General features: G+C 32.6%; 1 protein-coding gene across 2 annotated transcripts; it reads left to right on the forward strand.

Moving 5' to 3' along the window:
• The first annotated feature begins 1,174 nt into the window (after positions 1 to 1,174).
• On the forward strand, positions 1,175 to 13,789 carry LOC116776603 (transcription factor SUM-1). 2 transcript variants are annotated; one of them, XM_061525464.1, is made up of 5 exons: positions 1,175 to 1,518; positions 5,837 to 5,968; positions 9,582 to 9,675; positions 10,072 to 10,157; positions 13,238 to 13,789. In XM_061525464.1, exons 1-4 carry the CDS (start codon positions 1,300 to 1,302, stop codon positions 10,143 to 10,145), a joined length of 519 nt encoding a protein of 172 aa, XP_061381448.1. In that variant the 5' UTR covers positions 1,175 to 1,299; the 3' UTR covers positions 10,146 to 10,157; positions 13,238 to 13,789. The 2 variants fall into 2 exon arrangements, with proteins under 2 accessions (XP_061381448.1, XP_032525725.1); XM_032669834.2 differs by lacking the exon at positions 13,238 to 13,789 and having other exon boundaries at positions 10,072 to 10,204.
• The last annotated feature ends 383 nt before the right edge of the window (positions 13,790 to 14,172 follow it).

Raw genomic sequence — 14,172 nt, forward strand, 5'->3', positions numbered from 1 at the left:
GACGCTCGATGTGTAAAGCGAATTATGCTCGGAGTTTCTCCGCCTCAAAGAAACAGGAATAAGGACATACAAAACATAGCTGGCAGGACGAGACGGGCGAGGTGGCAATTGAAGGGAGAAGGCAGACAAGGTCCTGGTGGGACTGAAGTGATTGAGGAAACTGGAAGACGAAGATGCGTATCCGATGATGTGGGAGTCACCAGACGTAGAGACAGGCCGATAGTTAGTGTCAGTCTGTCCGGATCTATCTTCATTGGATGTGGGATATTTGTATAATATGTCCGGATACAAATTTTCGAAGGCAGATTATAAATTGTCGTCATTTTATAAAGTGTTTTATTAAATTTGTAGCGTAGTACATTTTATAATTTTCCGCGACATTTTTCTCGTTTTTACTTAGATTAGGTTAATGCTTAAAAAATGCTGAAGCCTTGGTAAAATGGACATATTATACAAGTTGGCTGCGACATATACATATGTATATAATCTGAAAACAATGTCAAGGAACAAACTATTTTTGAAATAAAATAAATAAACCTCTTAAAAATTGATTTTTATGATTGTCAGCTTTTAATTAATCCTTAATATTATATATTTCTTATCTGTTTCCTTCTAGCTCTAATTAAAATTTTTTACATAGGACCTTTTTCATGTTTACAATTATAAGAGTCGTGAAAGTTATTGCCGACTGTCCCGAGTTGAGGACAGCAATTATTCTCTATATATAACGATAATGAAAACTCTTAAGTGATATTTAATGTTCAATGAATCATAATAAATCTCCCGTTCCTTGAATAGGTTCGTCGGTGCGAATAAACGAGGTAATTTTGCTTATTTATTAATCAATTAACTAAATCAATAGCAGCCCGCAATTACCAGAAACCTACTAACATGTATATAAATACCAGTTATTTTGAGAGGAGACCCAAAAATCTAATAATATAAATATATCGGGGTATAATTATAGACACAATGGAATTATCAAACTGAAAATGATACGAAAAAAAAACGAGTTTAAAGTGGCAAACAAATGGACGCGTAAAGAAAGACACGTACTGTAGTAAATATCAAATGAAAAACAACATGAAAAATATAACCGGCATCAATTTGAATACAAACATTAATAAATTGGCATCCTCGGCTAGTACGGTTATTAATAGAGGAGATATTTTGTAAATCTTAGAACCCTCAGTGTGTCGTGTGTCGTGGCGGGAAGCGCTCCGAAAAAACAAACCTACTTGCACCGACCAAAAAAAAAAAGTGACATCGGACTCGCCAGTGACAGCTGTCAAAGTGACAATGAGCTACAGCGCCATCTATGACTACAGTTTGGATTTACCGAAAAACAATGGGTGTTGTGATATAAAGGAGGAGGAAAAGAACGAGGAGCACATCCAGCATGTGCTGGGACCCAGCAGACGATGTCTGGCCTGGGCCTGCAAGGCCTGCAAGAGAAAAACAGCAGCTGTTGACAGGCGGAAAGCGGCCACGCTACGTGAGAGAAGGAGATTAAGAAAAGTGGGTATCATAAAAATAAAAGTAAAAGTCATTTTTAATATATAGATATTGAATATTTGTTTAATAAAATTATTTAAATATACGCGGCAGAACTTGTACAGAGAAACTTTGATTATACAGCCTCGTGGATAGCTGTTACTGTAGACAAACAAAAAGAAAATATTACCGAATCCTATTTTGTATAGCGTGAGTTATATACTGTGAAATTGAGTTATAGCTATTATCATTATTTATTATATTTACTTTGAATACAAACTTCGTTGTCACAAAACATTACACCATATACTATAAACTAAAAATATATTTAGTGAAATGCGTTCGTTGATATTGTTGGGTGTTTGAGGTTTTGTTATGAAATTAAAAGAATCTTTGTTATGTCAACACACACACACACACACACACACACACAGACACACACACACACACATATATAATTTGTTTTAACCTGACCTGCAGCTTTGAGCCTGAAAACTTTTACTTCGTCTTGAAAGTATACAGCTTTGTGTCTATTTTATATTACATTTTATTCATCAGACTGGTTATACAAAAGATTTATACGACAGCCAGTGAACTGAACGAAGCCTAACATATAATTTTTTTAATTTTAAAAGAATCCTAAATAAAATTTCCCGATCCCGCTTCGACGTTTGCTATAATTTTATCAATTTACAGTTAATTATTTATCTGTTATATCTTTTTTAATAAAGCGTTTTTACTCTCACATTAGAAACATATACGATTTAAATATAATCAAATATAGTATTAGTATCTGTTTGTCAGATTAAAATAACCGCATACAAAATGCTTATAGTTGTATGCTTTGTTTGTTCCGGCTTATCTCTGGAACAGCTCGACAGATTTTGACGGAACTCAAACTGTCAGTTAGTATATGTAATAAAGAGTAACATAGGCTACACTTTTTTAGTTTCTTTATATGTATATAATAAAGAAAATAACAAATCCTCGCTGTCTTAATCGAAAAGAATCGTAAAGTCTTAAGAAACAAAAATACTAGGAGTAAGAAAAAATTTTTTTTAAGTTAAATTATTAGTTTCTATAAATTTAGTTGTTATTTATTACAGATGTAAAGAACACGAGAAAAAGAGATTCAATAGTTAACGTTATAAATAAGACGTCGCGAGCGAGGCGCTCGTGTGGAGAGGGTTCTGTAGCTAATATAATAAAACTAACTTACAATTCTTTAAAACATGTTTGCATTTTTAAACTATACACTCAGCGTCAACACCTTCAATCACGGACCTTTACGCTACAGTATAAACGTAGTATTGAATGAAAAACGTGAGACGATCCGTATGTAGTCAAGACTTAAACTGTTACGACTACTATGCTACGCTATTCGTATTCTGATATTTAAATTACATAACTGTAAGGTTTCATCGAAATCTGTTCAGTGGTTTTTGTGACACACCAACAAACATACACACTTTCTCGCTTATAACATAATGATGAAAAGCACGCGGAACCCTAAAACCCTCGCTAATGGCGAAATAGCATTAACCATCACACATAATTTAAATCGTCTAAATGTCCCGTACTCGGGGGAAGATGCTATTTATAATAACATACAGACGGTATAGATATACATAGATATATAGATACATAGATAGATATAGATATAGATGATAAAAACTTTGCTTAACTTTTAAAAGTATGACAGATAATAAAAGAAAGGAATTATTAGTATTGCTTGTTGCGTTTTGAAAATACGCTAAATAAGTTTCGATGTAATTTTCACATAATATTCAGATTTTGATTTGGAGATGCTATTTCATAATAATAATAGCGAACAATTTTTCTATATTATATATATTAAATAAGAAAAGTAAGTAAAACAGTAGTTGCAAGGTTTCTCGTCTGAAGTCAATTCCGATAGTATTAACAACTTTTTATTCATAATTAAAACTTAAACTATTGAAAGCCAGAAATGAAGACGATTTTAGATTTGATTTGATTTGATTTGATTTGATTTGACTCGACTTTATTTGATTTGAATGTAAATCCTCAAACTGGTCACTTAACATATGAAAATTATATATAATGTTTGTATTAACTCGGCCAGCTTATGGCACTTGAATGATTAAACATGTTTAAATATAGCGTATATTAAACTTTCCTTATATTTAATTTGTTTATCATTCCGAAGAGATTTATCCATTTTTAACATAAAGCTACGAACACACTTATCTAGGGATGTAATCCTTTTAAGTCGTCTGTCCACTTGATTATTTTGTAAACGGTCTGAACGCGAGGGGGATGTCCCGATTCATTAGGTCTGTTATGGTTTAGATACAATACCTTTATCCTTACTACATGTTCGCGCTGTAAAAATCAAAACGGAACGTGTTCAGTTTTTACCTTAAAATATAACGTATTAAGAGAGTTTAGGGAGAGAGTGTAGGTAAGTTATTGTATTTTATCATATAAATTTAAAAATAAGTAACTTATAAAATCTTAAATCGATAATATATATTATTATGTTTATCAAACAAAAATTAATTTATTTACAGACGGAGATAGGCTAAAAGATTAGTGCTGCAAATATTTAGATCAAGGCTATCAGATAGGACATACCTAGAATAGAACCACAACTATTTTTCATACGGACATAAAAATACATTGAGAGGTTGTTTGTTGCTGCTTCACACAAAAACTACTGAAACAATATTGATGAAACTTTACAGTAACGTAGTTTACACATCAGTATAAGACATAGTCTATATCGCATCCCCTCCTTCGGTGTCGTTGCTTCAGGATCACATCCCGTCCGACGTACCGTGTGTGACGTCACGCGACACAGACTATAGATGTCGCTGACAGTCGTCTCCCGTGTGTATTGTTATAAGACTAATACATGTCTCTCTGAGTCCAATTCCGAGGTTCTCGCGGACGAAGCCGCGGGCAAAAACTAGCATATAAATGTAATCTCCGGGATTGAACTTTATAAATAAACGGTTCGTTCATCACGTTTCCGGGATTACGGGATTATTTGATTCCGGGATTTTGGATCGGTCATGTTTAAAGGATTATGGAGTCACCTAACCGTCCCCGGGACTTGAGATATTATTTAGGGACTTGAGATACTTAATTTTAATAACACTTTCAAAGACTCTTATAACCTTCTCTTTCGTGACCAATTTTATTTTCAGCTTCGTCCACCAATAGTTGCTTTGTTAAGTCTTCTATTATTTTTATTTAAAACGATTCTGTCAAATTTAAATTTAAAATTAGCAACTGCCATAAAAGTGTATTTTATATTAATTTATTTGTATTGATTAATATATAAAATTAATCCAATTATTTTCATTTCTAATGTCAGTCACAGCGCCAACTTGTTACCGGAAATGGCTGTTTTTAGTTCATTCTAAGACATTTTGTATCTTTGTTCCAGATCGTTCAGAGATCTTGAGATCAAATGAAAAATATTTTGACTGAACGCGACGGATAAAAATGAAACGATTGATGTCTTTGATTGCATTTAAAATATATATCATTATATCACAGTTTTGGAATAAAAAAATAACATACAAACAAATTTTTTCAACGAAGATTGTATATATATTTTATCTCAGGAAGATGATAAGATATTTTGAATATTTCGCATAAATTTCATCTTCCAATATACAGAATTAATACACTTTTTTTTATATTTAAATAAGGTTAGTTTCAAAAAGGCTTTTATATATCATGTACATTAAAAAATCTCCGTTTCATACTTTCAAACACTAAACGAAAGCCTTTAAAAACTCCTAATAACGTTTTATATAAAAAACTCAACTTAAGATCTAGTCAGAACACATTTGCATGTACTCTATTTAAATACAAAACGTATCCTAGCTTCGTATTAAGCGACTACACACTGTAGGCACTTGATATACGAGCGAAGCCCGGCACAGAAATATAATTCAATAAAGCTGAGGACACACGACATCTTAATATCATATAAAAATAAATTTATTACGCTCCTCAAAGCGGACATTTATTTTTATTTGTGTTGTACCGTTTTGTAAACGCCTTTAAATATTGTGATTGCTCTGCATAAATCTGTCAAAGTTTATATGAGATGGGATGCCGGTGGCGTGAATTAGTGGAAGGGAACAATCCATCACGGCGTTTAAGTGTGTGTGTATGTGGAATCATCAAATGATAATCTAAGATGTTGTCGTAATCTACATAATTGCTGAACCAGTTTTAATTTAACTTTACATTATTGTAGATAATGTGAAGAGAATTGTTAGATCCGCGCAGGTCGGTTAAAAATTTACTCAGAGTGAAAGGTTGTAGCTTCTGTTACTTCCAGGTGAACGCTGCTTTCGAAGAGTTACGAATACGTGCTCGGGCTGGGAGTGGACGTCTGCCTAAGCTGGAGATACTCCGAGCAGCCATCCAGCACATTGAGAGGCTCCAAGCCGCCCTTAGAGCAGCAACCGCTGTAAGTACAGCTGGAAATATGCTATGGATTTTGTATGGTAACGGTTTTTGTATAGTCCTGGGCAAACTTATAATATTTATAAATACTTTATGTAATTTCAACATCAAAAATTTTTCATAAAACTCACGTAAACGCTTAAAATAATAAGATTTTCTTCATAAACTTAGTTTTTCAATTTTATTTATCAAGTTAAACGTACTCTCTTTCGTATAAAACTTTACTTTACTTCTCTTAACGTTTGAAATGAAATCCATTTTAATTTCTAAAGCAGGAAGTTTTGGATTTGATAAAAAAAATATTTATGCCTTATATAAATCAATTTGAGCTAAACACTCTATATAATATATTATATACATATAATTTTAATTAATTAGTAGATAGGTAGTAGGTATATTTAAGAAGCATCTGTCAAGTCCAAGAAAAAATATTTAATTCTTCAGAAGCGATAAATTTATATGAGATAAAGAGAATTGTGCAAATTTGACTAAAATGAAACTAAGCAATGGAAGTAAAATATATAATTTAATTTATTAATGAGATCTAAGATTTTCGCGAGTATTCATTTAAATGAAACTAGTGTTATTCGGATTTACTACGCGGATTTTATTATTTAAAAAACTACATAATCCCGACGTTTCGGTTACTTTGCAGCAACCGTGATCACGGGCAGACGAGGTGTGACGAGTTTCATTTAATTTATTAATTGATCGTAATTAACTAATGTTTATATATAAGAGAAAGTCGTGTTAGTTACTTTATTTATAACTCAAGAACTGCTGTACGGGTTTGGCTGAAAATTGGTGGAGGGATAGCTTAGAACCAGGAAAAGGACATTAGTTATTTTTCATGCGATCGAAGAAGAAAATAAAATAGCTTCATAAAATCTAAAATCTTCTTATTTACTGTCTTTGAGGAGGAACAGAGTCCGCTCAGTCAGCTATACATTCCTAATGCTGAAAGTCGCAGACGAAGTCGCGGGCAAAAACTTGTATATATAAACAATATAAGTTTTTACTCTAATTTAAAGGAAATATCTTGAAACTTAATGTACAATAATATACACAAGATATTCTTATTTCTTATAAATTCACATAATCTTTGTATTTTATAAGAAATTTCTTGAATATTGTGATTATTTAGAAGATTAAAGAATTGACTTCAGGTAAAAAATAAAGTAAATACATTACTTATAAAAGTCGGTCTCAAATTATAAATATATAGGATTAAATAAAAATTTTTTTCTTAAAACAATCGTGTCGATGAAACGTCGACTCCGCGGAGCAGCTATCAAAAGACTAAATACGTCAAATAATGTCTACGTACGAAATACAAGACCTTACCTATATTATTTAGCTTGTGTGTATGTTTGTTACACTTTTATAGATAAACTACTGAACTGATTTTGATGCAACTTTACAATAATGTAAACCAGACATCAGTATAACACATAGTCTATATCGCATCCCTTCCCTCCCTGTAATTACTTCAGGATCACATGCCGACAGTTGCATCGCGTGTGTCGTCACGCGACATACATGTCGCCCTTATTAATTTCTCACCGACCCTGATTCCGGAACATACAAAATGGCGGATATAAAATATTTAAACTCACAACTAATGAAATATAAACAATGTTTCGTTATGAACAGTCGTCTACCAATTAAATAAGCCAATCGCATAGTCTGAAGGAATTCCTCGTAGTCTATTCGAGTAACACACGTGTACGTATAAATAATTTAGACACGTATTAATGGCAATTTAACATCGCGACAGATTTCCTCGGTTAGATATCTATAAATAATGATACGTACACACATTCACAACAACGGTTAGCCGGGAATATTCACTAGAATTAATATATTATACGTCTCACTAAAAACTAGTATTTCATTTTACATCGGTTAAGAATTTTTTTTTTTTAATATAATTTTGAGTATAATTACATTGCTTCGATTTTTTCATCGAGTATACTTAATTAAATTTATTGTGAAAGTAACTTTTTTCATGTAATATATATTTTTATATAAACCTAACTTCACTAACAAATAAATTAATAAGATGCAAGATCAAATGTGTCCGTCCCAAGAGCGTTTTATTCGTCTTATAACGTCGTGTCGCCGACTACAAATTCTGTATAATCTGTCTATATTTAAGTCTATCGAAAATATCTTTGTTTTGAAGCAAAAATTATATATCGTTGGACCAAGTTGTATTCTATATAATGAGGTCTAAGACTTTCTCGAGTTACATTCAATGAAACTAATATTCTCGGATGTAGTACGCGTTTTTATTATTATCTTAAACTACAAACTTCCGACGTTTCGGTTACTTCACAGCAACCGTGATCAAGAGACAAAAAAAATGTTAATCTCGTCCCGTTATTAGTTTAATTCATTAATCTATATCTTTGTTATTTATTATAGTTATTCCTAATACAATCAATTCTCCCTTTTCATAGCAACCACGTTTATAGCTGTCCACGACTCTCTCCAATCTTTTAGTCATTCGTATCCCTTTTTTTGTGTTTCACACAATTCGATATTAAAGACATTGAAGTGTTTCGTACTTGCAATAAAATATCAAAAACGATCATCTGAATACAAAGTCAGTATAAAATCAACAAATATTAGAACGGTAATGTCGTAATAAAACAGAACTAACAAGGTTATAACCACACATCAGCAATAAGTAATTACTATCGAGTACATTTTTTATGTAAACATCGGACACAGAAGAGTATTGCGTTTGTTATAGCGTGTGTTGCTTCTGTAAGTGTTTCTTGTAATGCTTTCGTTTAACTATAAAATGATATTAATTTAATTTTGCGAGTGCTGCGGTTAAAAGATCATTATAAGTTATAGACTGTGTCTTTTATCGAATGTATAATATTTTACAGAAATGCATAAACTGTGACCAGTGAATACACAATACAACCGTTGTGCCTTGCCCCTGAAGGAACTAAATACAATATAGGGATAAATTATAGCCTTTATCTTAATCTGACACCTTATCTATATTGATGTAAAGTTTAATCGAAATCTGTTTGGTAATTTTTGAGTGAAGATGTAACAAACATTCATACAACGATGAAAATTAAAAAATATGTACAACCTATGTAATTTTATAGGTTATTTCGCACGCAAGCTGTTTCTAATCGTGTGAAGCCATGTGCTGAGGCTAGTTAAGAGGACAATAACACTACATACTTCGCCCGACTTTGGAGTTCAATTAATACAATATATCTGTCTGTCTGTCCGCTCGTTCCGCCACGTCTATAGCACCTGACGTTACTTGATATATTTAGCTGATAACACGCGTCCCATGTTCAGTCAAAGACATCCTGACGTGATATACATTTCCGCAAAGCATCAGCATTAGTATTGAATTGTGATTAAATAAAAACATCTAATAAACAAGGTTTATAATCGTATTTAATATTTAAAGTAAATTTACTTTGTTTCTATAAATTTTCATTAGCAAAACGTAAGAAAGTAAATTACGTAACTGCATTGATTTATCAGAAGCTATTCGATGTCTTAAAAAATATAAATTTAAATTTTATTAATATTATTATATTTATTTAGAATATTACAATTCTATTCCGTACCAACAGCTGGACTCCGACAGCTGCAAGAACTACGCAGAGCCGGCGAGGAAGCCTGACAGCAAGCAAAGTAAAAACGAAAAGGAGAAGCCCTTCCTCAGCGGTAAGTGAACTACGTATAATAACACAAGCAAATTAGTTCAAAATAACTATTTAATTAAAACATGCGTTACTTATATAAAAGTAAAGGTTACTACTAAAATTTTATATACATTAAATTTATAATCTGTTTGTGAACACAATAAATGTCACTCGAAAAACTCGCCGCTTGAGTGTGACTGCTGTCATGTCCGATAGAGAGGGAGTTACGTTACGAGCGGTTTACCATCCCATGAGTAATCACTTCAAAACATTATAATTTAGGTACTTTTTACTTACTGACTTTACTTTTTCTTATATTCAAAATAAGTATAATAATTTTAGCTTGTTTTTTTTATTGAATTTTAGTAGTTTAAACGCATATTTTATTAGCATTTATTATTTAAGTGATGTGTTTCAGGTGACCCGACGTGCGGACTGAACAGTCTAGCGAGGCTGCGCTGCATCGTACAGGCTCTGGCAAATGAAACGTGACCACATTACATAGTAAAATGAATTAAACATTGCTCAAATATAAATAATATTTATTTGTAGGTATCGTTTTAATTTGATTGGTTGGATTCGTTGTTAATTTTCTTGATCTACACTTGTGTAATGTTGTGAAATAAATTTTTAGTTATTTACACGACTTCGCTGCGGTCGAATGAGTTTACAGCTGATGCGGTATAACTATCATCATTAATCTTGGAAAAATCTTTCACAGAATGACACTGATCACGAAATAATTTGACCAAAAGTTGATTGGTTTATTTTGTATGAAAGATCGTCAGTTCCTAAAAGTACAGCCTCTTCCTAAATCTCTCGTGACAATTAGCGTGAATCAAGATAATTTTCAATGTAATTGAGTGAATATTTTTAATATAAGACAAAAGAAGACATGGAAAATGGAAAATAAAGTAAGATTTGCTTAAAATTAAACAATAATCGCGATACTAAATGTTTAAAATTATAAAATTTTATAATACTTTTTTATAAGCTAACCTCAAGCGCTTTAAACTTTAGATCGTTTTCCACTTTTCATTCAATACTATAGAAGCGGCGTATTTCGAATAAAAGACTTTTAACGCTCCGTTTGTAGTGTGTGAATACGAACTTAGATTAAGGATAAAAAATAAAGAATTCGTCACAAAGTAGGATTTCCTTAGCACAATCTCGTTTATATTAAAATAATCTTTTAAATCGTACCTACTCTGTATAGTATATGTTGGGAAGCATGAGAGTTTAAAATACTTTCGAGTGTTTAGTTAACTTAATTAAATTTATTTTAAATCGCAATAAAAAAATACAACCAGAAAAAAAATTAAATCATCTATGACTTTATAATTCTTAATATTTCTGATAAAAATTATATATAACAAAATAAAAACTTCTCTCCTCTGTTATTAAACATATTTTTGTGTTTTAATTTTATTTTGTAAGACGACATTCCGATTATACGACTCCGTAGCGTGAGCACGGAGTAGTAACCGGGCCGTCAGTGTAAGCGGGGTCGTAATAAAAGGATTCTACCCCACTTTTCCTGTAACAAAACTCGTATCATGTAGTCATAATCACACCAAAAACGCAGCATTCCCATTTCATATATTAACGAACACAAAACGCGTCGTGTGTAGTGTGTATACAAACGTATAGTAAGGATTACCTATAGTTCACAAACGACGAGATGAAAGCCTCGTACTGACATGTGACATTAAAACCTCATATCTATATATTAATTGCTCAACATAAAAAAACTACTGATTTACCAAATATATGTAACTATAAGTATATAAGTAATTTTTTTACGATTTATTTTAAAAATCCTGACTTGGTGCGATAACAAAAATGTGTCTTAAGCGTGAAAACATCTATTGAATCTGGCCAATAATAGTGGTGGTCGCATGAGGGTGGAAAGTGTTTATTTCAAAAACTAATAGACAACATACTTGGTGTTTAGTTCTATGGTGTCGTCCACTAGCAGCCATTTTCACGGAAAATTATTGAAATTAAATAATAATAATATGATAATAAATAGATATTAAATCTTACAAGCTATACCTAAGACTACACGAGCGCTTGATGTTAGGATAGCGTCCTCATCAGATAACTCGTCTGTTACCAGAAGTGTTCTGGGTCACGCCAGGAGCTCGTGCTGTTCCCTCAGCAGTCTCAGTCGGTGTATACATCAGCTATACATGCTTGTTGACCCGGCGATCTTCGTACAGTAATATTTATTAAAAATAACCACACATCAAAATTAACCAGTCATTCATATCCGTAGCTCATTATATGTACATAATTTGTGTATAAATATATAATATTAAATGTATTTTGGAAGCTAGTTTCGTAATATCAATTCCTCCCACTGATGTGATCTTATAACGATCTAAAAAGTTGCGCGCACGCAAACAGGAGGAGCTTGGCATACTGACAGACAACGCCCCGCCTTATAACACATATATATTGAATTTAAGATACAAATTATACCTATATATATCTGTATTAATAAATAACATTACAATTAAAAAATACTCATTGATTTAGTAAATCATAACGACATAAAGACGATAATGTTTTTGGAGAAGAAAATTACTTGATATCTTTATAACAATTTTTAAAAAGACTAACAGACAATATATATATATATATAATAAAGAGATAAATAAGTCTCGAAGTACACTATCTGTATTGATCTAGACTGTAGGCCAGCGTTATTTATGTCTAGTCACATGAAGCTCTAAATCCCTCCTGTACACGAACTTGCCAAATCCTATCCTCTTCTATCTCATTGATTTATACGACTTATAATGACATTTATATAAATACAACATTAAGTCAGTTTAATTTATTTTTAAATGTTTTGAATAAACTTGTTTTCATTATAGAGTACAGCACTCTAGATACCAAATACGTATATGGAGTAGGAAAAATTAAAAAATGCGTTTTTCGTATAGTTATTGATTTTAAGAGATGAATTTTCCCGTCATTCAATGGATTCACCGTGCAGGTGCCGGGTCCATCGTTGCGAGGAGAGGAGCTTCAACAGTGCCTGGGACTTGCGACCCAGCTGTAGATTTAAGGCCTCTATCTAACGCGCGTTAAACGCTCACCTCCACCGTCCTAGCTCCTCTCTCTAACTAACCAAATTTGAAAAGAACCTACCAGGGTCACAAGAATGAATTGATGTGAGTTCTGAACAGGCCCAAGTCTTTTAGTAAATCCACGACGAACCTATTCTTAGTGAGTTTGTAATACTTGTTGACCTTGATGGTATGGTCTTTGGGGATGTTCGTTTCCGAAGGAATCGTAAGCTCTATCATCACAACGCGCTTTAAAATACGCGAAAACATAAATATGTCTGGTCTGGAGGCCGACGCACAAATATCCTCGGGGATTTTGTATTGTTTCTCATACGTATCCATCATTATAGTCCAATCGGGAGCCGCTTTAAGGATAGAGTAAGGCTTGACGTTTGAATTTATAGCCCTAGTGCCTTCCCTCACAAAACCTTTTGATCGCTCGTTTGTAGTGATTTCCATTCGCCCTCTGGCTACCGAAAGACTAAACGCTTCACGTATAATTTCCAGAACGCTATCGTGACGACGCGAGTGTTGACCGCTATCCAGGAGTACTTTACATCCCACCAGCAATTGCTTAGCAGTTCTAACTGCCTTCCCACAGATCGAAGACATTCAGCGCCGGCAAGTTACTGGCAGGAAACGAAATACCTTGTATAACTTAGATATGTGCAGTGCACAACCCCTATCGCATTATCACTTAACGATCACACTGGCAAGAATGAAGCGTGTGATCAAAGATGCCTTACATCATTTTCTAACATCTGGTTTTCTTACACCGCTGGACTGATATTAAACAAACGTAGGTAAGAACCACCGCAACGGAACTGCTTTCAAATGAAGAAAATCTCATTCAAATCGGTCAATCCGTTTGAGAGTTAGGATGCCACAAACACACAACCACGTCATACTTATAACACGCCTACTTTGAAAAGGGGTTTACAAAGATATTTTTTAAGGTTTACCGTTAATGAATATAAAAAATTATGATCGCAGAACATTAACAAACATATTTCTAGAATAAAATAAAAAAAAAAACAACATTTTTTTTTTTTTTATAATATGGTCATCATCCGTCCAAAGACGTGAACATTATATTCTGCCAGTGTCACGTAGAATAGAGGAGACATTGTTGTCCATTTCTTATTTATACTGTGCTCTCACAGATAAACGTTAACTTTGAAATTAAAATATTAAACATAAAAATGTTATTAATTTTATTTTGTTTTATTAAATTATTTATTTAATAATTGATGTCTATGACGCCTGTCAAGTTATAAATTTCCGAAGAAATGCCAATGGCAACACTAATGGCCTCATTACGAACCTTTAAAACAGAGGACATAAAAAAATAATATTCACGTATTTGTTAGATAAAAACATTATCACCTACAAAATAAACTGAAAGACGAATTAATAACTCGCAGAATTATCTCTTTACATAG

This window comes from Danaus plexippus, chromosome 30, assembly GCF_018135715.1.
Source record: "Danaus plexippus chromosome 30, MEX_DaPlex, whole genome shotgun sequence".
Taxonomy (NCBI): Eukaryota; Metazoa; Arthropoda; class Insecta; order Lepidoptera; family Nymphalidae; genus Danaus; species Danaus plexippus.

What these genes read in the sequence shown, in the direction of transcription:
- LOC116776603 (XM_061525464.1), top strand. Translation starts at nt 1,300, where the DNA reads ATGAGCTACAGCGCCATCTATGACTACAGTTTGGATTTACCGAAAAAC. An exon ending in AGAGAAGGAGATTAAGAAAA is followed by an intron (nt 1,519 to 5,836) that starts GTGGGTATCATA and finishes TGTTACTTCCAG; the next exon opens with GTGAACGCTGCTTTCGAAGA. An exon ending in GGAGAAGCCCTTCCTCAGCG is followed by an intron (nt 9,676 to 10,071) that starts GTAAGTGAACTA and finishes GATGTGTTTCAG; the next exon opens with GTGACCCGACGTGCGGACTG.